The following is a 26,009-nucleotide window of genomic DNA, read 5'->3' as shown; positions in this document are numbered from 1 at the left end:
AAAGAGACTCCACAACGTCTCTGGGCAGCCTGGGCCAGGCTCTGGCACCTCAAAGGAAAGAAGTTTCTCCTCATGTTTAGATGGAATCTCCTGAAACTAAGAAATAAACTTAAGAGCAGAGTCAACGATACTGTTAAGTGACATTCATTATTTTATCAGCACTGGGGTGCTCTGGGGATCATCCTCCATAAGAGCTCCTGAAGAGAAACTGCCAAATTAATGTATACAGTGATTAAGTTACAAAAGACGTACCCATCATTAACCAACTGGCATGAGATAAATGCTTTCTGACCACCTGCAAAACGAGGGGATATTTTTAACTTTTAGATCCTTCTGCATGACAAGAGTGAGACAGAATATTAAGTAATACATTGTTTAGAAGCAAAGTGCTTAGTATATATTTAATAATTAACAGATGTATTGTAAGTAAGAAACTAAACAATTATAACTAGCATCATCAATTATTTCTTAGTATGGATGTATCGTATGTCAAAATTTTCAAAAATTGTGATGCATATGTAATAATTATGTGAATATAAGCAACTCAAGAGCATCCAGTCTTTGGAGTGAAATGAAGAAATAAACTTAACAGCAGAGTCAATTAAACTGTTAAGCGACATTCTTTATCGGTGTTGGGGAACACTAGGGTCATCCTCTATAAGTGCTCCAGTAAATGTATGCTCTTGCATTGCTTATATTCACATAATTATTACACATGCATCACAATTTTTGAAAATTTTGATATACATCTATATTTATCATGTCAATCAGTCAAAGATGGGCACGTCTTTTGTAATGTAATCACAGTGTACACTAATTTGGGAGCTTCTCTTCACTCCTGTGTTTCAGTCTGTGCCTATTGCCCTTCATTCTACAAATTCACATATCCTTAAATTAGCAATTGCTGACAAGATCACAGAATGTCAGGGGTTGGAAGGGACCTGGAAAGCTCATCCAGTGCAATCCCCCCACGGAGCAGGAACACCCAGATGAGGTTACACAGGAAGGTGTCCAGGCGGGTTGGAATGTCTGCACAGAAGGAGACTCCACAACCCCCCTGGGCAGCCTGGGCCAGGCTCTGCCACCCTCACTGGGAAGAAGTTTCTTCTCATATTTAAGTGGAACCTCCTGTGTTCCAGTTTGCACCCATTACCCCTTGTCCTGTCACTGGTTGTCACCCAGAAGAGCCTGGCTCCATCCTCCTGACACTCCCCCTTTCCATATTGATCCCCAGGAATGAGTCCCCCCTCAGTCTCCTCTTGTCCAGCTCCAGAGCCCCAGCTCCCTCAGCCTTTCCTCACCCGGGAGATGCTCCACTCCCTTCAGCATCTTTGTTGCCCTGCGCTGGACTCTCTCCAGCAGTTCCCTGTCCTGCTGGAACTGAGGGGCCACAACTGGACACAAGATTCCAGGTGTGGTCTCCCCAGGGCAGAGCAGAGGGGCAGGAGAACCTCTCTGACCTACTGACCACCCCCTTCTAACCCACCCCAGGTACCATTGGCCTTCCTGGCCACAAGGGCCCAGTGCTGGCTCATGGTCACCCTGCTGTCCCCAGGACCCCCAGGTCCCTTTCCCCTACACTGCTCTCCAATTTACACTGGAACCTGGGGTTGTTCCTACCCAGATGCAAGATTCTACACTTGTCTTCGTTATATTTCATTAAATTAATTCTTTTAAGCGGTAACGACTACAACTCCCGCCCATCCCCTCCTTCTTCGCACCTCCCACAGCGCGGCCAACATGGCGGCCGCGGCGCCCGCCTCACACGCCCCTTCCCGCCAAAACACGGCAACGAGCGCTGCCCCCATAGCAACAGGCCCCGCCTCCCGCCGTACGCGGTGACGTAGCCGCGGCGCTCGCGCAGGCGCAGACGTTGCGGCCGGCTTGGGCCGCGTGTGTGAGGGGTCGCTGTGCTGTGTGACCCCCCCCGGGCGGGAAAAGGGGGGAACTCCTGCCCTCTCTGAGGGGAATTGTGTGTCACCTCGCGTCCCCCGGCCCTCAGACCTGCGGCAGGTACTGTGACTGTCCCCCCAGCACCCCCCGGCTCCTCGGGCCTGCACGGTGGGGGGGGCTCTGAGGGGAGGCTGCCCTGAGTGGGTCCAGGGGGCGCAGGGTCACCCGTGTGTGACAGGGCTGTGGGGCCGCTTCTGGGTGATGGATCAGGGCTTGGGGAGATGGCGGGGCCTCCTCCGTGTGACAGCGGGCAGGGTGGGGGACAGATGTCGGTTCTTTTCTGTGCGATGGGGTGCGGGCTGTGGAGCTGCCCGTGTGGGGTCTTATATCTGGGCAGGAACAACCTCAGGTTCTGGTATAAGTTGGGGAATGACCTGTTGGAGAGCAGTGAAAAGGGGCCTGGGGGTCCTTGGGACAGCAGGGTGACCATGAGCCAGCACTGGGCCCTTGTGGCCAGGAAGCCAATGGTACCTGGGGTGGGTTAGAAGGGGGTGGTCAGTAGGTCAGAGAGGTTCTCCTGCCCCTCTGCTCTGCCCTGGGGAGACCACACCTGGAATCTTGTGTCCAGTGGTGGCCCCTCAGTTCCAGCAGGACAGGGAACTGCTGCAGAGAGTCCAGCGCAGGGCAACCAAGATGCTGAAGGGAATGGAGCATCTCCCGTGTGAGGAAAGGCTGAGGGAGCTGGGGCTCTGGAGCTGGACAAGAGGACACTGAGGGGTGACTTCATTAATGGTTATAAATATGGAAAGGGTGAGTGTCAGGAGGATGGAGCCGGTCTCGGTGACAGCCAGCAATAGGACAAGGGGCAATGGGTGCAAACTGGAACACAGGAGGTTCCACTTAAATATGAGAAGAAACGTCTTCTCAGTGAGGGTGGCAGAGCCTGGCCCAGGCTGCCCAGGGAGGTTGTGGAGTCTCCTTCTGTGCAGACATTCCAACCCGCCTGGACACAATCCTGTGTGATCTGCTCCAGTGACGCTGCGTTAGCAGGTGGTTTGGGCTGGATGATCTTCAGAGGTCCCTTCCAACTCCCAACCATTCTGTGGTGCCATGAGGTTTTGGACACAGGGAACTGGGGGGTTTGGGGCAAGTGGAAGTGTGGGGACCTCAGTGCCTTATGGATTGTCAAAGTGAGGCCTTTCCTCATTACTATGTCTTAGTAGAAGAGGGCAGGGTGTATGAGAGGACATATTTCAATCTGGAGGTGAAGCCCCCACACCCAACCCTCCTCAATAAATAGAATGGGCGAGGATCTCTGCATTGGGCTGCTGCCTTTGTCAGTGGGGAAAGGAAAACCTCAGGGCTCAAGCTGTATGAAAAACCTGTCCAAAAAGAGCACCAGGGAACTGAGTTTTGTATAATTCTTCCAGTAATCCCAATTTCACCCTTTAATCATGATACCAGTAAGAAACAGGCAATGTGATTTAGGTTTTGTCTTTTTGAATATATTTTTTTTAGGTTGTAATGTACGGTTTAAGTATTTGTCCCCCAAAAAGCAAATTATTTGTGTTCTCATGTAGTGAAGAATTACGTGACAAGTTTTTAAGTGAGTGGTAGGAAGGAATGGTAGCGTATTTTGGTGACAGGACTAGCAGAAAAAGTCACCAAGACCATTTATTTCATGTAAGGTGTTACTGGGCGTAAAGGCAGAAATGTGTGCAGAGAGTATTGAGACGTATTGAGCCTACAAGAGGTGGCTGCACAGTCTGAAAATATTCTGTTACCTACTGAAATGAGCATTGATTTTAAATAAAAACCTGCAGAGCTGTGCAAGGCCTTTTCTTCCTCTGGCTTCCTTTGCCTGGGCAGGCAGGAGCTTTGCCTTGTGCTTCTGAAGGATGTTATTTTTCAAAAATGAGGTTGAAACATCTCTCTGTCCTCTCATTTGCATCTTGCTGGAGTAAATGTTCCTCAGTAATGACAGTGCTGACAGCAGAGCTCATCAAAGAAATATTACCTATTTTTACCAGTAAAAATAATCTGCTTGGCTTTTTTTAATACATTAAACATGATGCTGGCTAAAGGTAAAGCCCATTTACATAGTTTGTTTTGAATGACTTCTTTTTGTCTTTACTCTTAATCCGACTGAGAATCTTACCATATAAAATTTGACGGATTTGGTGTTTTCTCTGTATTGGTTACTACAGACAATGACGCCAGAACAGAGTCCAGCGACTTCCCTCATCGACAGGACCATCAAGATGAGGAAGGAGACTGAAGCCCGGAAAGTGGTCTTGGCCTGGGGACTCCTGAATGTCTCTGTTGCAGGCATGATCTATACTGAAATGTACGTTCCTTGTTACATCTGGTTCAAACAAGCAAACCATCTACTTTGTTGATCCCTAAATATTTCCAGGGACTCAATTGTTACAAAATTATAACTTGTTTTTCTTTTCAGGACTGGAAAACTCATAAGCTCATATTACAACATCACATACTGGCCGCTCTGGTATATTGGTGAGTCGCTGCAATGTTTCAATTAATTTTAGGGATTCTTTTCTTTTTTAACTTGTCAATTTTATTGCTGGGGGGGGGTCACTTTTAAGTGAACTTCTTTTCTGTTTTAAATGTAAAGGAACACTTTGTTTTGATTTTTGTTGTCTCTCTCGAAACTGTTGGAATTTCATCCTTTTTAGTGAGAGGTGTTAACAACTTTCTTCAATATATTGTGAAAGGACATGAAGAAATTCTCAGTGCATTAAATCTGTTTAACATGTGGAGTAGGGCTTAGGCGAACACTGCAGATTTTACTACTCTATTGTACTGTGGGTATGGATGGCATTTCACAATAATTAAAGTAACATTTCACAATAATTAAAGTTTGTTTCAGATGAGTAGACTATTAAGCTGTATCAAACGGGATGAAAAGGAGCAAGGGGGAGAGAAAAATCATGGGATGAGTGATAGATGATTTGATGAAAAATAATGGTTGAGAAATATTGTGAAGCTTCAGTAGTTTCTGTCCATTTTGGAAAATAACCATTTAAAAAAAATAGTTTTTGGCAATATGAATTAATCTCAACATAGCAAGGAAAATTATCTCCAATTGCATAATAAAGTGAAGAAATCTTAGATACTTGCCCAAATTGGTACGTACTGGTGGCACTAGTAGTGACCTGTTTTTAATGAGCATCCGCCTATTTTTTGCAAATAATATCCTTTTATTATTCCTCATGCTCAAGCTGTGGTAACAACTTCCATGTTTCTTCTAGAACTTGCGCTTGCGTCTCTGTTCAGCCTGAATGCCTTATTTGATTTCTGGAGGTACTTCAAATACACAGTGGCACCAACAAGCTTGGTGATGAGTCCCGGCCAGCAGACCCTGCTGGGGCTGCGGAATGCAGGTGAGTGTCTTAAATATCCCTGGCAATCTTATTTCTTTGTTACATTTTTTGTTTCGAGATGGTATCTTTCTCAAGTGCGGGATTCTTTAGTGAAGCGAGTTCTGAATTATCTCATCTGACATGAGCGGTGCACTAAATTACTTGCAGCTTAAACCGTAAAGGTGTTTTCCAACCCAAATGATTCTATAAAATTCACAACATCAAGTGGTAATTTGAGGAGTGTTTGTGGGGAGAAGTGGAGGTGAAACACACAGTGAAAAACAACAAGCGGCTGCTGAAGGACAGGGAAAAACTTGAATGTTTAGAGGTTCGACAAGGAATTTGTAACCTATACATGGGACTAGGAGCAAGGCAGAGAGTGCAGGTTTATATTTAATTTTGATACCCTGCTAGTATCACGCTGGGTATCAAGAAGCAAATCAGAGGGACAGCCAGACCTTCATGAGAGGTTGGAAGATGACAGCCCAGAGCGCAGTCACCTCAGAAAGCGTTAGAACATCAAAGTGAAGTTCTAAAATACACCAGAACCTGACAAGGTACATAAACCAAAAGCAAAATGGGAACGTGGTAGTTTTTCACCCTGATAGTCTGCCCCTAGAGAATGGGGAGCAGACGGGAATGATGCTGTATCACTGAAGTTCAGGGATCTCCTATGTTTATTTGCACAAATAAATTAAGGCATTCAATATACTAAAGATGCATGAAGTAGGGAAGTAGCTTATGAAACAGGTTAAAGAAGCTGTCCTGGTTATGTGAGGTGCCTGGTAACATTTAACTGAAATCTGAAGCTGCTGTATGTTTGTGTTGAGTTGTGGCCACATGTCTCAGTCTTCTCTTTTTCTTCTGTCAGTTTTCTGACTCAAATCTCTAGGGGTCAGATTTTTCTAGTGTCCCTTCTAGCATCTGCATAAAATCACCTTCAGATAACATTGTGTGCGTGTTTTGTCACACCTTTAAAAGGAGGAGGAAAGTTTGACGCTGCCACATCCACAGCATTAATTCTATTTTCCCTTATTGCAGCCGTACAAACGACTCCACCACGTGAGCTGGCAGCAAAGAAAGTCCCGTCTTCGACAGCTTCTCCTCCCATCCAGGGTCAAAGTGTGCTGAGTTACAGCCCGTCCCGCTCCCCCAGCGCCAGTCCAAAGTTTACTACCGGTTGTATCACAGGGTACAGCCCTCAGCTCCAAGCTCTCTCGAGCAACAACGCTTCTTACAGCGGCGCAGTAACTTATTCACCAGGCAGCAGCTACAATAAGGTAATGACCAAGACAACTCTCAAGGGTACAGCTTGGTCCGTGTGTTGTGCCAGATTCCATCGAAGATGAGCAAAGTTCTATATTTGTGTTCGTTCCTCTTGCAAAGTAAATGTAAATTTGTCATATAATTCATCCTTTTTCCCCTAGTGTCACTTAATGCTTTTTTTAGAGTGGCTGCTTTGAAATAAACTAAAATATAAATGAAAAAAAAGAAAAATACCAAATCAACCCAAACCCCAAACAAGAGTCTTTTATATTCATGTTGTTTACCAACCAAGGTGCAATTCTGTCTTCCTCATACAACACAACCGTTTGTCTTTATTCACTCCAGGTTTCCAGCTTCAGCCCCTCTCCTGGCGGCTCACCGTACCCCGCGAGCATCGGAGCGGTGGAAAGCGGCGGGCTGAGGTCTCGGTACCGCTCCTCACCCATTCTGTATAATTCTCCTACTGGCAAAGAAGATTATATGACAGACCTCAAGTCCCTGGACACCTTCCTTCGAAATGAAGAAGAGAAGCAGCACAGAGTTCAACTAGGTAAATAAACAGATTCGATCGGAAAAGCTTGGTAAGGAAAAGGCGTTGGTTTTATTTGAGGTTAACTTTTGAGGATGAGAAAAGTCGCAAAGGATTCCAGCGTATTCATAAATAGACATAAGTCTTTTATAGTAGTCACTTGTGATCTTGGGAAAGGTGGCTGCGAAACAGTTTGATCATCTACTGAGTAATTAGGATGTGAGGCAGAGCGTCATCGTTCTGGCTTAGGAGCTTCAGGAAGTTTTCCTCCAAATTATTGCTTTGGATAGGATATATGCCGCTGTTGCAGCCTATTGGAATGTGTGCTGATCGATTCTTTCTGTGGCATTTGTTGGCTGTGACAAGATGACGGACTTTACCACCTTGGTGAGAGGAGTATCTTGTGGAGAAGGCGTTTTAGATAAAGGGGGTGAATTACCCACAGGTGGTTTTTGTCCTGTGTGGGGACAATCAAGGGTGAAATCTGTATTTATGCAGATTGACTTCAGTGTACATATTAGTGACAGTTTGTGCTCGTGTCTCTTATTAAAGCCTTAATATACTGAATATTGCCTGTACTGTTGCTTCCAGAATGACTTGGCAATAATTACATGAGTATTTAATGATTGGGTCGTTTCAGGGAGTTCAGATTCCAGCTCTCCTTCCAGCAGCCCAACATTTTGGAATTACAGCCGTTCCATGACAGACTACGCGCAGATGCTGAGGAAATTCCAATATCAGCTGGCGTGCAGGTCCCAGGCACCATCGGCACACAAGGACGAAGCCGATCTGAGCTCGAAACAGGCCGCAGAAGAGGTAAATTCAGCAGGAACCTGGTCAAGAGGGAGAAACAGGCCTCTGAAGTACACAGTTTCATGCAAAGGTTTGGATTTGAGCTGTATCAAAAATGCTGGAGGGGGAGAAATCCCCCAGCATTTAACCATCTCCATACAGCTTCACTTTAAATTGACTTTGCAAATTCTGAATTGTAGTTGGAAAATGGTTTCTCCCTTGGAGAGCAAGGCGTACTTTGGATAAAATACATTTGTGATATAAAAATTGACTTGAAATTCATCTGCGTTTAGCCCATTGAAGGGTATAAAGCATAAAGAAGCCTAATGCAAAGGAATACAATCCATGCGGCTTGAATTAAATTATACCAATTTTCTTTATTTCCTATATTACCTTAATAAGAAGAATTTGAATGGGAAACTTTAAATCAATCTACAATTCAGACTAATTTTATCCTAATAGAGCAAAGAGCTGAAAACTGAGTTTGGGCTCATGCAAGATGATTTTAGCATGAATAGAGGGTGGGAGTGTCGTATGTGAAGCTGCTGTCAAAGTCAAATGATACAGATATATAAGAATTTGGGGGGAAAAATGAAATTTGAATTATGTACTGGAGTCAGTAGCAGAAATTGTCATAGAGCTTGGTAATTTGTGACATTCTTATATGTATTTAATATTGTCCTTTCCATAGGTTTGGGCACGGGTGACAATGAACCGACAGCTCCTTGATCACATGGATTCCTGGACCGCGAAGTTCAGAAACGTAAGTTCCATTTTTAGGATTTACCTGGTTTTTGAAACAAGCACAACCGAGGGGAAAAGCACCTTTGTGTCCCGTGTGTGCCGACGGAGGGGGGGAAGAGTTGTGCTGTCGGAAATGACAAGATTTGGTTATTCTTTCTGCAACTCAGGTCACTAAATTGATGTTTCTGTGGCATTTCAAACTCATTCTGCTGGGCTCAAAGCGCTGAAAACTCCAACCCAAAGCTTGACTCTTTCTGACAGTCCTGAGCAGCATAAATAAAAAGCAAAAAGAAAAGCCTCGATGTTATCAATAGGAATTGCTGTAGCAGAGGAGACTTATTTGCAACACAATGGCAAAACAGTCAGTAAATCTAACTTTTAATTGCCACTTCAATCATAGCATCCATCAAGTATGTAGTTTTGCGTGTGTGTTTTGTTTTGGGATTGTTTTTTAAAGTATTAAGGTTGGTGAAAAGCAAAGATCTGTACGAGATCCATACCAGATTCCTGGACATTATTCCTAAACCCAGGGTCAGTTTGCCTCAGTTCCTAAATCCTCTCACATACAAATCCCAAACATTGGGTTTATCAGCTCCTTGATTTCCTGAAACAAATGTAAAAGGGAGCGGACCCATCAAATTATAAATTATCTGGATGGTTGTAGAGCTGTGCTCCATAATACCGCTTTTCACGTTGTTCAGAAAAGCTTTATCTGATACTTTCTAGAGATTTGCTTTCCTGATTCCTTTACTTAATTTTCTGGCCTTTTAGAAGGTATTAAAGAGTCATTTAAACTCTGCCTAACTTGGTATTCTAATTTAATTACTTTCCTCCTTGGTTGGCTTCAGTGTTTCTGTTATTAAGCTGCTTTGTGATGGTAACAGTGATGATTAGAAGGATATAAGCTAAGGGCTAGGGGTTTTTTTTTAAATTTGTTCGTTCTGACTTCTTGAATTTTCACCTTTTTCTTTCCTTAGTGGATTAATGAGACGATTCTAGTGCCGCTTGTCCAAGAGATCGAGTCTGTGAGCACTCAGCTGAGAAGAATGGGGTGTCCGGAACTGCAGATTGGAGGTAAGATGAGGCAATTTTGGGGTTCCTGGTGGTGGTTAATGGAGAGCCGCTCTGTAGCTGGGGTGTTGGATGGATGCTAAAATAAATTACATGTTAAATATTCTTGTTCCATTTCTGCTCGGTATTGGTGTGGTCTTTATTCCATGTCATGCGTTTCATGAAGCTGGAAAGGTTCTTCATAAGACTTGTGGAAATATTGAAGTCACACTGATGATTGTCTCGTAGAAAATTCATCAGACTCTTTTTTTTCCCCTTAAACTTATTGCTGGGGAATTACGGGCTCAAATTATCATTGGTTACTGTCAGAAAACGTTTCCAAGATAAATGTGCTATAAATTCTCAGTGTCTCCCCATGAAGTCTCACTGTCTCCAATGCTATGTGTGCTTTTCCAAAATTGTCCTTAAAATCGGCCACTTTCTGAAAGAACTATGTTGTTTTAACTCTGATGTACTGGAGTTCTCTTTTTCATGACATGATACAAATCTGAAGGCCATGCTCTTCTTGTTGCTTCAAATTTATATGTCCTTAACTAAGAAGTTCATTTGATATGCTGCATTTAAATTAAATTCATATGATTCTACGATTCTAAATCCACCTTTTGCGGGGCTGTTTGTTGTTAGTGTCTCCTCAAGCGCTTCATCTGTTGTGATGCCTGTAGAAAAACTGATCAGTGCTGGCATCATCTGCACCTCATTACTCTTCAGAGTGGTTCCTTGTAGCTTTTCTATTCTGGGATGTAAAGCAGACCTTTATTTCATTGGAATTGCAATGAGCGTTTGGGGCAGTGTCACGTGTTCATAGAATCATCAAATCCCAGGTTGGAAGGGACTTCAAGGATCATCTGGTCCAAACTTTCTTGGCACAAGCCTGGTCTAAACAAGCTGGCCCAGCACCTTCTCCAGCTGAACCCGAAACGTGGCCAATGTTGGGGAATCCACCACTTCCCTGGGGAAGTTATTCCAATGGCCGATTTTCCTCATTAATTTCCCTCTTGTGCTAAATCATTATCTCCCCAGGAGTAACTTGTGCTCATTGCCCCTCATCTTTTCCATGGGACTCCTTGTACAAAGGGACTCTTTGTCTTGTTTGTAGCCACCCTTTAGATATCAGAACAAACTTTTTCAATATTGGGGACAGACTTTTGAGCAGGGCGTGTTACGACAGGACAAAGGGGAATGGTTTTAAACTAAAAGAGGGGAAATTCAGGCCAGACGTGGGGAAGAAATTGTTGGCCCTGAGGGTGGTGAGAGCCTGGCCCAGGTTGGCCAGAGAGGTGGTGGCTGAACCATCCCTGGAAACATCCCAGGCCAGGCTGGACGGGGCTCTGAGCAACCTGAGCTGGTGAAGATGTCCCTGCATGGACAGGGCTTGGACTGGTTGAGCTTTGAAGGTCCTTTCAACCCAAACTGTTCTGTGATTCTAAGAACATGGTGCTGAACTTCATAAGGTTCTTTTTAGCCCAATTCTCCCAGCCTCTCCCGGTCATCCTGCCAGGTATAATCAGCAAACTTCATCCCGGTACGCTTGATCCCATCATCCAGATCACTCATGAAGATGTCAAACAGTGTTGGGCCCAACATTGATCCCTGAGGGATATGACAAGTTGCCAGTTGGAAAAGGAGCCATTTGCCACCATCCTCTTGGTTCCTGTCACCCAGTTCCCCACCCACCGCAGAAACAACTTACCTAGACCATAACACCCCCGTGTCCCGTGGGAAACTGTGGTGAAAGCCTTGGAGAAAGGCTAAATATGAAATATTTTAGGACTTTGAACGGTGCGCCAAAAAGGAGAGCTCATGGTGACCTGCGCCGCTCTGGTTGTGTTGCAGAAGCCAGCATCAGCAGTCTGAAGCAGGCAGCGCTCGTTAAAGCTCCGCTCATTCCAACCCTCAACGCCATCGTGCAGTATTTGGATCTCACACCAAACCAGGAGTATTTGGTGGAAAGGATCAAAGGTACGTGGTGTCACCGTTCTGATTTTAAAACGCTTCTGTTACCGAAGTCAAATGTTGGTGGCGTCGGATGTTCCTTCAGTGGAGACGTTGGAAGGGTCACGGCAGGGTAAGAGCTGCTTAGAGAGATGTTTCTTCATATCTTTCCCTTTTTGTAGCGTTGGCTGTAACTTTGGGAATGTTTTTAAGAGCCTTATTTCCCATTTTCTGCGCGCTTGGGGTGCAAAGCGCTGGATTGAATCCCTTTGTTAACTACAAATAGAAATTACCTTGTCAATTTACCTCCCAGTATTAATATCTTTACAAGCATTTCATGAGTTGAATTTCTCCTATTTTGTATGTGCATGAAGCCCCTGAAACCAGCATAAAATACCACTCCTAGCCCCAGAAATACTAAAAAATGATAAATAAGAATAAATCTTGTTGCTTTCAGAGCTGTCTCAGGGAGGATGCATGAGTTCGTTCCGATGGAACAGAGGAGGGGATTTCAAAGGCCGCAAGTGGGACACTGACTTGCCCACCGACTCCTCTGTAAGATTTCAAAGACCTCCCGATACGACGGCTTAAAGCGGGTTTGCTTTTGGTGGAGATTTTGGAAGGGGAAATAATAATAATAAAGTCTTTTGAGGAGCATGGTAAAATCATCTTTGCATCCCTTACGCAGATAATCCCGCTCTAGTTGGTGAGGAATAAGGCAAACGGGATCAGATGTTGCGTAGATGACAAAAATGCAATTGTGTATCTTAGTCTTAGGCTGGGATTTTACTTGGACTCCTCTGAAACATCTGTCACATAACTACAGAGGGGAAAAATGCAGATTGAGCAGCAGAACTGCTGTTTAATTGAATATTTTGTGAGAAATCTGAAGCTGTTGCTTGAGAGAAGACTCATGCTGCCTGATCTGAAAGGGCAGGAGGAGCAGCGCCTTGGTGCGTACGACAACTTGAAAATTCATCTGAAGTAATTAAAATAATTACAAGGAAGACCATAGAACAATCCAGGCTTTCCAGTGTGAGTCTTCAGCTGAATTATGTATCCGAAAGTAGGTTGAATTATTGTTTTTTTTCCCCCCTGTAAATAGATTTTTAGTTACTTGAGAGACTAAAAATCTGAACATCAGAGCTTCACAACTTTGCTGACAAAGCTGAGATTCAGTTGCTTGGAAGCTGAAATTGCACAAAATCAGCCTTGAAACAGGATTTGATTTTTTCTATTTGCGAAGGTGATTAAATATTATTATTTCATTCTTAAATATATATTATTTTATTATTAAATATGTAGTATTTTGTGGCTGCAAAGCAGCTCTTAGTGTCTCGATAGGGTGAGCGGCTCCAAAATCTTTAAAGGTCATGAGACAGCCTGGAATTAATTTTTTTTAATCAAAACCAGCTTTTAAGAATTCTAAGAATAAATTTCTCATATAAAAGATTAATATAAACATGAACTTTGGACATTAACTTGCTCAAGACAATTACTATTTAAAAAATAGCTATACAATTTAGCATTGTTTTAGTCGCACCGCTGTGATTTCCAAGGTGCATCTCCCAAACTTGAGGCTTTTGGCATTTAGCCCCATAAACCTTTTATTTTGCCTCCAAACCAGATCATGCTGCATATAAAGAACACAGAAATGATCAAATTACGGCTAATTTGGGGGTAAAATATCTCCACCAAAGGTTAAAACACACATAGGTTGTGCTGTGGTTTTTTGGGTGCTTGTTCTAGGACTTGATTTCAAAATGGAATTAATAAGACTCTTGGCCAGCTCAGATTATTTGGGGTGGTTTTTATTTCCCTTTTTTTGATGAGAAAGTAGAAATTTGCTCCATATATTTAATGTCTGCAAAACCATCGCTTGATTTCACCTGCGCTTCTCAGCCAAATCCTCACCGCTAGTCCAGAACTCAGCGCTAAAACTGGGCAGTTTCTGGCCTTAAACTGCCTCGGGGTCCTAAATTTAAAGGGGTTAAGTCAACGTTGTGACCACAGACTATCAAATACCGTCTGAGATAACAGCAAAAAAGCTGCTGGATTTTGAAGGGCGCAAAACTAAGATGAGTTTTTCTTTCCCCAGATCATCATGCACGTTTTCTGCACTTATCTCGACTCCAGGCTGCCGCCTCACCCCAAATATCCCGACGGCAAAACCTTCACGTCCCAACACTTCCTGCAGACGCCGGATAAACCAGGTACCGACGCTCCAATTTTGCTGCTCTTCACCTTTTGGATCCCATCAGCGCTTTGGAAATGTTTTAATTTTTAATGTTTTTAATTATTTGTAATTATTTTATCCACAGACACTTCAAACGAAAACGTCTTTTGCATCTACCAGAGCAGCATCAACCCGCCCCATTACGAGCTGATCTACCAGCGCCACGTCTACAACCTGCCCAAGGTTCTGCTCCTGCTGCTGCAAAATCATCAGTTTTTAATTCTATTTTTAGGAACTAACCACATTTCTTGACTATTTACACATAATAACCATTAATTTGGTCTTTGACCGCGACTTGATCTGCTACTAAACAGCTTTAGTATCTATTTAAAATACATACGTATGTAGCCAGGAGGGTCCTCTTCTTTATTTTCTGGCTGTTTATTTAAATAATATTCTGACAACTTATTTTAAAATAATCAATATTTAAAATAAAACGCCCTGATGTGCGGTGTCACCCCCTAAAGCCGGAGCTTATGTAGGAATTCAAGGGGAAAAGTTCCGCTTTTGAGAATAACCCACCATGTAAATGCTATTTCACAATGTCTTGCTGTATTCTCCCCAAAATATTGCTGTTTGATTTTGAAACTGTTCTTTTTTCCTGTGCATTCAGGGCAGAAACAACATGTTCCACACCTTGCTCATGTTCCTGTACATCATAAAGACCAAAGAATCTGGGATGCTGGGGTAAGTACCCGAAATTCTGAGCTTTTCAAACTGAAACCGCCACGGCGCCAACGCCATTAAAATCACTTTATTTTCGCAGACGCGTCAATCTCGGTCTGTCGGGAGTCAACGTGCTCTGGATTTTTGGAGAATAATCTCTCCAGCGGGACAAACTGAGCCGCATCGTTACGTTACGTTAAACATGAATTTACTACAAGAGGGGATAATTTAAGCTCCGCTTTGTGGGCCAACGTGAAGCGCTTGTAATTCCCGCGCGGGTTTTATGATGATATTTAATATTTCTTTGCCAAAACGCTCCAACGTATGAACACCGGGTGGGTGTTCTCCTTCCGGCTCCTCACCCGGACAAATCTTGGTTTTAAAAAGCCTTTTTCTGTTCTACAAATCCATTGGTGCCATCACCGCTTAACTGAGCTTAACTAATCTCAGGACTAAACTCCAAGCGCATTTGAGGGCCCAGCCACAAGTCGTCAAGTGGGAAAATACAACAATTTGGCCAAATTCAGGACTCAAGAAATCCCAGATAAGCACGAGAAAAGCCAAGTTTAAAAGTTTGGACTAATTTTGGTTCATTTTATTACGTATAACAAGAAAAAAGTGATTTTTTTGATCCCTTGCTCTTGGTGTAATGGGATTTTCTGCCCCGCTGGATGTGTTGGGGTCTGCGCGGCAGCTGGGAAGGGAAGAGAAAACCGCCTTCGATTCGCCGGTTTCAGTAAATACGATTTTAATTTGTATTTTTATTCCTTTATTCTTATTTTTTCGAACAAAATAAGAATTCCATCCCCCTTTGTCAGTCTTGCGATGGAGGGGGGAACATCTGCTGTAAATTGTGACAAATAAGGGGTTTAGAAGCACATGTAGAGTTGTTTTTTTTAAAGGAGGGTAAAAATCCCTAAACCCTGAGGTGCTGAAGATGAGGACGTCACTTGTCCCCACGCTGCGTCTCGGTGACAAACCGTCCCCCCCGTTGTAAACCACAAACATAGGAGGTGTGAGAATTACACCGGGTTGCAACCGGGTACGAGAACACCGAGTGTTTTGTGATATATTTGTGATATAATGAAGCTATTTTTTTACTGCGTGCATCGATGGGAGGGAAAAGAATTTATGCCGTGCTCAGGCCGGGGGCGCTCGGTTTTATCTCTTTTTTTTGGTGTGAAATAACCATTTCTGGTGACTCCGTCCCCCCCCGGGGAGGCACGAGGTGACAAAACAGCTCCTTTGATTCCCAGATTAAATGAGTTTGTTTTGTCACAAAACACTTGTTTGGATGGTTGGTTTTTTCCTGGGTTCAGTGTCACTAAACCCACGGATGTGCCAGGGAGGGATGTTCAAGAACCGGGTTTAACTGAGCTTGACTGCGAGTCTTGCAGAGCGGGGCTCTCCCCGTGTCCTTTCACCCCTCGAGCTCCATCGCACTGAAGTGCTAAAGACTCTTCAAGCACAGAAACACTCTTTTTTTGACCCAAAAATGGGTGGTTATTGAGAAAAGCCAATGCCACAGAGCACCCCTGGGGGCACCGGGGTCCCTGTGCACCCCGATAAATAAAATACCACGGACCCTGGTCCCTGTGCACCCCAATACATGATGGAGCCCAATAGACTGCACCGCAGTCCCTCTGCACCCCAATATGTTGTGTACCCCACTAAACCCAGCACCCTGTGCACCCCAGTACATTGTGCACCCCAATACACTGTGCACCCTGCTCCCTCTGCACCCCAGTTTGTTGTGCACCCCAATATACCATGCACCACAGTTCCTGTGCACCCCAGTACACCGTGTACCTTGTTCCCTGTGCACTCCAATACATTGTACCCCAATACAGTGTCCCCCGCTCCCTCTGCACCCCAATACATTGTGCACTTCAATATACCGTGCACCCCAGTCCCTGTGCACCCGATATGTTGCGCACCCCAATAACTCTGCATCCTGCTCCCTCTGCACCCCAATACATTGTATACATCAATATATCATGCACCTCTATCCCTGTGCACCCCAATTTGTTGTGTACCCCAATACATGGTACACCTGGCTCCCTGAGCACCCCAGATTCTCATGCACCCAGGTCCCTCTGCACCCCAACACACCGCTCACCCAGCTCCCCCTGCACCCCACATTCCTGCGTACCCCAGTTCTCCTGCATCTTGACATGCTGTGTACCCTGGTTTCTTTGCACCCCAGTATACGACACACCCTGGATCCTTGTGGATCCTTGTGCATCCCTGTCTCTGTGCACCCCCATACACCGTGCACCCTGGTCCTGTGCACCCCGATATACCACAACCCCCTGTCCCCACGCACCCCACATCCCCATGCACCCCGATCCCCACACACGCCAGATCCCCGTGCATCCCGGTCTCTGTGCACCCCCATACATCGCGCACCCTGGTCCCTGTGCACCCCGGATGCCTGTGCATCCCTGTCCCTGTGCACCCCCATACATTGCACACCCTGCTCCTTGTGCACCTCGATATACCACACCCCCTCGATTCCCATGCACCCTGCATAGCTGTGCATCCCCATCTCTGTGCACCCCCATACATCACACACCCTGGTCCCTGTGCACCCCCGTTCCCACGCACCCCACATCCCCACGCACCTGATACCTGTGCATCCCCAATGCACCATGCACCCCACTTCTTGTGTACCCCAATATACCACCCCCCATTCCCACACACCCCACATCCCCACGCACCCCACATCTCTGTGCACCCCCATACATCGTGCACCCTGGTCTCCGTGCACCCCTGTTCCCACGCACCCCAGATACCTGTGCATCCCCATCCCCGTGCATCCCCCATACACCGCGCACCCCGGTTCTTGTGCACCCCAATAAACCACCCCCCCCCCCACGTTCTGACACACCCCAGCCCCGTGCGCCCCACATCCCCACGCACCCCGGATCCCTATGCATCCCCATATATCGCACACCCTGTTTCCTGTGCACAACAATATACCACCCCCCCGTTCCCACACACCCCAGGGCCGTGCACCCCACATCCCCGCACAACCCCGTTCCCACGCACCCCACATCCCCACGCACCCTGATCCCCACGGACCCCGCAATACCTGTGCATCCTCGTCTCTGTGCACTCCTATACATCACGCACCCTGGTTCCTGTGCACCCCAATATACCACACCCCCCGTTCCCACGCACCCCACAACCCCATGCACCCTGGATACCTGTGCACCCCCGTTTCTGTGCCCCCCCATGCATGGCACACCCTGGTCCTTGTGCACCCCATTATACCACATCCCCCGCTCCAACACACCCCAGCCTCGCACAACACACATCCCCACGCCCCCCTGTTCCCACACACCCCCATCCCCACGCACCCCAGATGCCTGTGCATCCCTGTCTCTGTGGTCCCCCATACATCACGCACCCCGGTTCCTGTGTACCCCAATATACCACATCTCCCACGTTCCCTCGCACACCCCGCATGCCCACGCCCCCCGCGTCCCCCGCACATCCCACCCCCGGCGGAGGCGGGTCGGTCCCGTGGAGCAGTGGGGAGGGGGCGGCTCCCGGGGGGGCCCCGCGCATGCCCGTCCCCGCCCGTTAAATAGCGGCGGGTCGGGCCGCACCGGCACCGCCGCCCCCGGAACCGCCGCTGCCCCCGCCATGACCGGTGAGGGTGAGTCCGGCCGCCGCCGCTGCTGCTGCTCGCAGGACGCGCCCGGTGAGCTGGGGGGGCTCCCCGTCCCGAGCATCGCACTGGGGGGGTCCCTATAGCCCAGGCACCAGAGGGTCCCCCCTCCCGACCACGATACTGGGGCGGTCCCCCCTATTGTGGGTACCAGGTGTGTCAGCCCCCACCTGAGTGTCACCCCAGGCGCTGTGCGGGGGGTCTCACTGTTCTGGGTAGTGGGGGTTTCCCCTTCCTGAGCAGTACAGAGGGCACTGGGGTGTCTGTCCCCCTCCCCATTCTGGGCACCAGGATGTCCCCCCCTTCCAAACATGACACTGGGCACTAGGGTGTTCCTGCTTCCTCTGGTACTGGGGGTCCCCCTTCCTAAGTATCATACTGGGAACTGGGGTGTCACCCCCAGGCACCAGGGGGTCCCTCCTCTGAAGTATCATACTGGGAACTGGGGTGTCACCCCCAGGCACCAGGGGGTCCCCCCTCTGAAGTATCATACTGGGAACTGGGGTGTCACCCCCAGGCACCAGGGGGTCCCCCCTCCGAAGTATCATACTGGAAACTGGGGTGTCACCCCCAGGCACCAGGGGGTCCCTCCTCTGAAGTATCATACTGGGTACTGGGGTGTCACCCCCAGGCACCAAGGGGTCCCCCATCCTGAGCATCACACTGGGCGCTGGGGGTGTCCCCCCACATCCCAGGCACCAGGGGGTCCCCCCTCCTGAGCATCATGATGGACATTGGGGGTGTCCCCCAACATCCTGGGCACCAGGGGGTCCCCCTTCCTGAGTATCACGCTGGACACTGGGGGTGTCCCCCCACATCCCGGGCACCAGGGGGTCCCCCATCCTGAGCATCACGCTGGGGCTCCCCCCTGGGTGCTCTGTGTCTCCCCTGCGGGGTTTGGGGGCCAGGGTGTCCCCCCAGTACAGCAGCACATGGGTGTCCTGTGGTGCTGACCCCGGGCAGGATGCAGCCCCAGCATGACCCCAGTCTCCCCCACAGATGTCCCCAAGGCCACCGAGCCCCAGGGTGACAGTGACGGCCCCCGCCGCGGCTCCCTCTGCGACCGGCACTGCGCCGCCATCAACAACCTGCAGGGTGACCTGGGCTGCCACCTGTACTGTCCCCATGTCACCCCAGGTAGGTTTGCCAGGGACGGGCTGGGCGCAGCGTTCCGGGGGGAGGGTCCTGCACACTGTGTCACCCCCGTCTCTCCCGCAGCCGTGTCCCCTCCGTCCTGCTGCCAGCAGCACTCGGAGGAGGTCTGCGAGAGCTGCGTGGTGAAAACCACCCTGACAGCCGAAAATGCCGTGGAGGCCAACAAGCTCTCCAACAACTACAAGGTGGGTGGCTGTGGCATGCGTGGGGGCACCCATGGGTGCTCCTGGGGGGTTCTAGTGAGTTTTCTCACCCAAAAAATAACATTTCTGTGCAGTTTGGCTTCAAGAAATGGAAGAGCCACGTGACGGCGCGGCCATGGGAGGACCGATCGGAGATTGTCAAGGAGCTCTACTCTGACCTCAATGTCATCCGGGGTCCTGGAGGTGGGTGACCTTGGGGACAGCCCTGTGTGGTGGCAGCGTGGATTTGGGGTGGTGCAGGTGACAATGACTGCACCCCCTCCTCTCCCGCAGGGTCCACAGTGACGTTTGGGAACATCCTCTACCTCCTGCTCTTTGGCTGGTGGCTCTCGGTCCTCTACGTCCTCGTGGCTGCCGTGATGTTTGTCACCATTGTGGGGGCTCCTTATGGTGAGTCACAAGTTTGGGACCCTCATGCAAAGGACTGGGGGTGCTGTGGGTCTCCTGGATCCCCTTTCTGCGGGGTGGCCCTGTAGCTGGAGGGGACACTTGTGTCCCCAACAGCGCTGACGCTTGTGTCCCTGCAGGGCGGCTCTGCTGGGACTTGGCCAGCTACTTCCTCTGGCCCTTTGGCAAAGTGATCCAGAAAGTGGAGGTAACGGTGCGCCCCGAATTCGGACCCCACTTGGGGATAAACTGGGGTGTCCCATTGCCACACCCTAACATGCGCCCCCATGTCTCCCAGGTCCCCAAATCCCACCAGGCGCTGGGTACGTCGGAGAGCGGAGGGGACACGAGCGGCGCAGGGGAGAGCTCAGCCCTGCTGGGTGGCCCTGTGCCGCGGCGCTGGCGCCCGCGGTGCTGCTTTAACACCGGATATTGGGTGAGCCCCATGCTGGCCACGGTGTCACCCTCCCCTTCCCCGGGCATGGGCACCCCCGTTGTGGTGGGGATGGCACCCACGGGTGCCTCCGCTCCCCCGCGGTGGGTGTTTTGGGGTGGGCAAACCCTAAAGGTGAGCACCCGTTGGCAGCGGCACGCTGGCACCGCGGCGTGGCTGTGCCTGGGCTACCCGGTGCTGGCGCTGGCCCACGGGCTGGCGTGTGTCACCGCGTGGCTCCTGGTCGTCCTCATTCCTGTGGCCAAGCTGAGCGCCCGCGCCGTCACCCGTGTCCTGCTGCTGCCCCCCGAGCGGGTGCTCGTCCGGCGTCTGAGGATGGTGGGTGTCTCTGGGGGGGGCTGAGGGTGCTTTTTGGGGTGGGGGGGGTGCTCGGAGCGGTGTCACCCACTTGTCCCTCTGCAGACGGAGGTCCCGCTGGAGGGGGAGGTGATTCTCTGCTGCTACCGTGCCCTCAACCCCTACTACTACAAATATGCCGTGGATGGCATCAATGTCTTTGCTGTCAGTATCCTTTGGTTGGGTTGGAGGGGAGTGGGGTGGGGGGCGCTGACCCCAAATCCCACCCCACCTCAGTCACCTCCTTGACCGGCCACCCCAGACCTGCTGCCGCTGGTGCTGGTGACACTGGTGCTGGGTTATGTGGACAGTCACAACCACCTGACCAGCTCCCCTGTCAAGTTCACGTTGGCCTTGCTCTCCATCATGCCCCTCTCCTACTACATTGGGATGGCTATCGCCAGGTGAGCGGTGACAAGGGGGACGCTTGGTGGCAAGTTGGGGACATGTGCCAGCCCTGCTCACACCCTCCTTCTCCTCCAGCATCTCAGCCCAGAGCAACTTTGCGGTGGGAGCGGTGGTGAACGCCACGTTCGGCTCCATCACGGAGCTCACCTTCTACATCACGGCGCTCATCAAGGGCTCCCGCGAGGGCAACCGCTGCTACGCCGAGATCGTCAAGTCGGCGTTGACGGGGACGTTGGTGGGCTGCGTCCTCTTTGTCCCGGTGAGCCATGGTGGCACAAAAGCACCCGGTCTCTGCGGAGAGCTGGGAGGATGCTCCAAGCAAAGTGCTGATGGAGATTTTTGGGAGGATGAGTTGCCCTCCTCGCCCCTTCTCTCTCCTTTTTTGGGGGTTAGACTAGATGACCTTTGAAGGTCCCTTCCAACCCCAACTCTTCTCTGATTGTCCATCCCCAAGGGTCTGTGCATGGTGATTGGGGGCATCCGGCACCAGGAGCAGCGGTTCAACAGCCGCTCGGCGGGCGTCAGCTCGGCCCTGCTCTTCCTCTCCGTGGGAGGTGAGTTGGGGACAGGGGTGTCCCCAGCTCTGTGTGTGTGGGGGTCCCACCAGCCTGGGCACCCACCCCCTGTCCCTCCATCCCCGCAGGTGTCTTTGCCCCGACGCTCTTCTCCAAGGTATATGGGAAGCTGGTGTGTGGCGAGTGCCACAATGTCACCCAGAACCCACTGGGCCACTACCTCTGCCACAACTGTCACTTTGACCTGGTGAGTGGGGACATGGACCCCAACCGTTGGCATTTGGGGTTAGGAATGCTCTGAGCCCACCTGGCTCCTGCTCTTGCTGGTGGCATTGGGGCTGTCCCTTGACCCCTGCATCCCCGTTGACAGGTTCTCTCTCTGCAGATGGACAACAACGGCACCCTCTACTACAGCCACGTCCAGTGAGTGTCAGCTGGGGTGGGGACAGGGCTGTCCCCATAGTGTGGTGGCACCTCCCAGGCTGGGTTGTGGCCCTGTGTCCCTCCCAGGTCCCCTCTTCACCACCATGAAGGGCTCCAATCCCATGCCCCCATCTCCTCCATCAATAGATGGTGCAGGCAACCCCACTGGGGTCTCCATGCCAGACCTTGGTGGCACTAAACGTGTCACCTGTGTCCCACAGACCCCTGGTGTACACCGTGTCCCTCCTGCTCCCCGCTGCCTACCTCATCGGCCTCTTCTTCACCCTGAAAACTCACTCACACATCTACGACATCCACATCAGCGACTGTCACAGTGAGTGTCCCCAAATCGTGGGATGTCCCCGCTGCAGGGCTGGCTCTTCTCATATCCCTGGGGTGTCCCCTCATGTCTCTGCTCTTCCCCCAGTGCCCGGCCACCACCACAGCGCTGTGGTCCACTGGTCTCGCTGGCGGGCCCTGGTCATCCTGCTCCTCTCCACCCTCTGCATGTCGGCCTGTGCTGACCTGGCCACGGAGCACATCAGCCCCATCCTCACCAACTCCACCATCTCACAGGTGAGTGTGGGGACAGGGATGGTGGTGACCCAGGTTGCATGGCCATGGGGACCAAGATGTGTCCTCCGGGGATGGGAACCTGACCTGGCTGCAGGGCTGAGCCTCAAAAGCTTGGGAGACAGATGCTGTGATGCACTGAGGAGCTGTGGTTTGCCCAGGGTGGGATGTGGTCCACACATCCACCGATGTCCCCTCTTCCCTGCAGTACTTCATTGGTGTCACCGTGCTGGCGATGGTCCCGGAGCTGCCAGAGATTGTCAACGGCATCCAGTTCGCCCTGCAGAACAACTTGAGCTTGAGGTGAGATGGCTTGAAGGATGAGCTTTGGGGTGTCCTCCTCCAGCATGGTCTCTGTCCCCATCCCATAGCTGTGTCTTGGTGCCAGTGATGGGCTGCCCAGCTCCATGGCACTGGTGGGACACATCCTTGCCAGCTTGTCCTCAAGAGAACTTAAAGCCACCCAAGAAATGGGACCAGAAACAGGTTGGGCTCCATTATTTGGTTCCCCGGGTTGGGTTTGTTCTCAACACAAGGGCTGCTGGAGACCTGGCACATGCCAGCTCTGATGTCCCTCTGTCCTCCCCAGCATCGAGATTGGGAACTGCATCGCCGTCCAGGTCTGCATGCTCCAGATCCCCATCCTGGTGCTCTTCACCATCTTCTACGTGAGTAGACCCAGGACAGCCCCTGGGTGACCTCCCCCAGTGGGGGTGGGGACATGCAACACTCCAAGGGCGCAGCCACCATCTCATGTCTTCTCCTCTGCTCAGTGCAGGGGAAAGTGGGGTCAGATGTCTCCTCCCTTGGGTGATGCTGTCCCCAGCCCCAGGGACATGTGGCCATGGGGGTTCAAGGGGTGACATGCAAGCCCACAACCTCAGTTGGTGGAGGGTTGTCTTTGCTTGGCCATAAATCCCAAATCTTCTCTACCTTGCAGCCGACCAACTTCACGCTTGTCTTCAGCGACCTCCACGTCTACGCCAGCATGTTCAGCGTGGTCCTCATGAACTACATCTTCATGGATGGCAAATGTGACTACTTCCAAGGTGACTGCTCGCCCATGGGGCTACTGTGGGACTTAGTGTCCCCACCTTCCCTCTGCTAATGGAGTGTGGGGGGGGGGGTCTCCTGGTGACAGCCCTGGGGTCATTTGCTTCCTGCAACTCTTGTTGTGGTGGCTTGAGCAATTCTGAGGTGTTGGTTGACCATCTTGGAGGTGCTGGAGATGCCACCCAAGGGATTGCTCCCTTTCCATCCTCAAGAGGGAATTTTGAACCCATCTTGAGTGAGATTTTGCAGAGAACCTTGCAAGTCCTCTATGGTGAGCTACTCCAGACCACACCAGAAGGTTTTAAAAGCAACTTTTCCCCCTTCTCCAAGGAGTAACCTTCTCCAACCTGCTCTGTCTGCCCTAGGCACGGTGCTGGTGATGGTCTACTTCATCCTCCTGGCTGTGTACTTCTTCGCCCCGTCGCCCAGCGGTTGCTGAGGTTCCAATTCTGGTTTCTCCAACCTTTGAGTTGGGTTTGGTGCCTGTTGAGGTGTTATCTGGTGTCTCAGGGACTCAGCCAGGCTGGTTCCAGGCTGAAAACACCGTTTGTTGAAGCTCCTTGGAATGGCAACGGGGCTTCAGTGATGGGAAAGGTGGTGGCCACCTGAACCAAGAAGGAGCCTCAACGCCAGAGCACTTCATGGAGGTATTTCCAGCCCACGGGTGTGTGGTTGGAAGGAAAATTGTCCTTAGTGGAGGGTCTGGAAGGGGTTTCAGTGTGTTCTTCAGGACAGACCCCTCCCTGGGCATGTGTTGCACTGGGAGAAGGTGCCTGAGAAGAAGCTCTTGTGCTTCCAGGCAGTGGGTGACCCTGGGCCTGGAAGGGACTTGGACCTGGGGATCTCAAAGAGCTTCTTGATGGTACTAGAAATGCACCAAAAGTATTTTGCAGCTGTTTTGTCATTAAAACAGTTTTGTACAAATCAGAAACAAGCTTGTTTCTCCTTCAGTGAGCCTTTGGTCACCTGTCTGGGCCCCTCCATGCCCACCACCTGGGTTAGTGATGGTTTTTGGGGGTGTTGGGTAGCAGCCAAGCCTCAGTTGGAGCCACCGTACCTGGGAGTGGAGCAGGACTGGACTCCATGTCCTGTACAGGTGCCAGATGAGATCCACCACCCTGATGTGGGGACAGGTGAGGTGCTGTGGGCTCCAGATGTTCTCCATGACCCTCCCCAAGCTCCAGCTCTTTGTTTCCAGCCCGGTTTTGGCTGATTGTCCTGGGTCAGCCTTTCTCTGAGGTCTTAGGAAGGGTCGGGGATGCTCCTGGTGCTGTTTGCAGGGTACGAGGTGGGACACATCTGCTCATCTCCTTCTGCAAACACCAGTGGGTGAGGTGAGAGATGGAGCAGGTGGCTTGGGCTGATTATCAGATTTAAAACAACAAAAAAAAGGAAAATACTGACAGATGCATAAATACAACATTGCGCTTTTGTCCCTTCTCCCTCCCCAGAATTGCGGGGAATTAATTTGGCATAAAAACCAGGGACTGGTTGCTGCTGGCAATGTGAACGTCAGACTCTGAAAGGTCCTGTAGTCAATGGATAAGCAGGACTGGACTTCAAAAAGCCCAGAGTAAGGTGGGCAATGGCCTGGGATCCCCCTCCTTCACAAAACTGCTCATTAGCAATTAATGATACTGCTTTATTAAGCTTTTAATTTTTCTTAGCGTAGCATCAGTGGGGACAGGACTGCTGTTAATTTGGGGAGATTCTGGGTGAGGACCTGGTGTTGGCTGATGGTTGGATATGGGTTCAAGGGCACGGGATAGGAGGGGGCAGTTCTGGGTCCCTCACCAAGAAAGGCCTTGAGGTGCTGGAGCGAGTGGAGAGAAGGGAACAGAGCTGGTGAGGGGCTGGAGCACAAGGGTCATGGGAGCGGCTGAGGGACCTGGGGGGTTCAGCTGGAGAACAGGAGCTGAGGGGAGACCTTCTGATCTCTGAACTGCCTGAAAGGAGCTTGGAGCCAGGGGGGTCGGGCTCTGCTCCCCAGGAACAAGCGCCAGGAGCAGAGGAAACGGCCTCAAGTTGCACCAGGGGAGGTTGAGGTTGGATGTGGGGAACAATTTCTTCGCCAAAGGGCTGTGGGGCATTGGAACAGGCTGCCCAGGGCAGTGCTGGAGTCACCATCCCTGGAGGGTTGGACAGACGGACATGAGGTTCTCAGGACATGGGGCAGGGACAGGGCTGGGTTATGGTTTGATTTGATGATCCTAAAGGTCTCTTCCAACCCAAATTATTTTGTGATTCTGTAACACCCACCCCCTTACTCCCTGTGGTCACATCAGGGAGAAGCTCCTGTTTGTCCCCATAAAAC

At 50.0% G+C, this 26,009-nt stretch overlaps 2 protein-coding genes across 2 annotated transcripts; both read left to right on the top strand.

Annotated features, from left to right (window-relative positions):
• Positions 1–1,825: 1,825 nt before the first annotated feature.
• Positions 1,826–15,795, top strand: TMEM209 (transmembrane protein 209). The gene is made up of 15 exons (XM_082070598.1): positions 1,826–2,013; positions 4,101–4,240; positions 4,352–4,410; positions 5,166–5,297; positions 6,318–6,556; positions 6,888–7,092; positions 7,712–7,887; positions 8,555–8,626; positions 9,585–9,681; positions 11,512–11,637; positions 12,068–12,165; positions 13,709–13,823; positions 13,932–14,029; positions 14,460–14,533; positions 14,613–15,795. Exons 2-15 carry the CDS (start codon positions 4,104–4,106, stop codon positions 14,665–14,667), a joined length of 1,683 nt encoding a protein of 560 aa, XP_081926724.1. The 5' UTR covers positions 1,826–2,013; positions 4,101–4,103; the 3' UTR covers positions 14,668–15,795.
• Positions 15,796–19,165: 3,370 nt separating this feature from the next.
• LOC309439822 (uncharacterized protein) lies at positions 19,166–24,134 on the top strand (the record flags this gene model as incomplete). Its single annotated transcript, XM_082052911.1, has 19 exons — positions 19,166–19,325; positions 19,407–19,528; positions 19,621–19,729; positions 19,820–19,936; positions 20,074–20,141; positions 20,232–20,369; positions 20,520–20,705; positions 20,790–20,892; positions 20,986–21,127; positions 21,207–21,390; positions 21,586–21,685; positions 21,775–21,893; positions 22,032–22,069; positions 22,291–22,403; positions 22,497–22,645; positions 22,851–22,945; positions 23,232–23,310; positions 23,583–23,691; positions 24,061–24,134. 19 exons carry the CDS (start codon positions 19,166–19,168, stop codon positions 24,132–24,134), a joined length of 2,205 nt encoding a protein of 734 aa, XP_081909037.1.
• Positions 24,135–26,009: the final 1,875 nt, after the last annotated feature.

Source organism: Streptopelia decaocto (genome assembly GCF_964273445.1).
Source record: "Streptopelia decaocto genome assembly, chromosome: 1".
Taxonomy (NCBI): domain Eukaryota; kingdom Metazoa; phylum Chordata; class Aves; order Columbiformes; family Columbidae; genus Streptopelia; species Streptopelia decaocto.
Note: the sequence above shows the minus strand (reverse complement) of the source record. Positions and strands in the feature narration are given on the sequence as shown.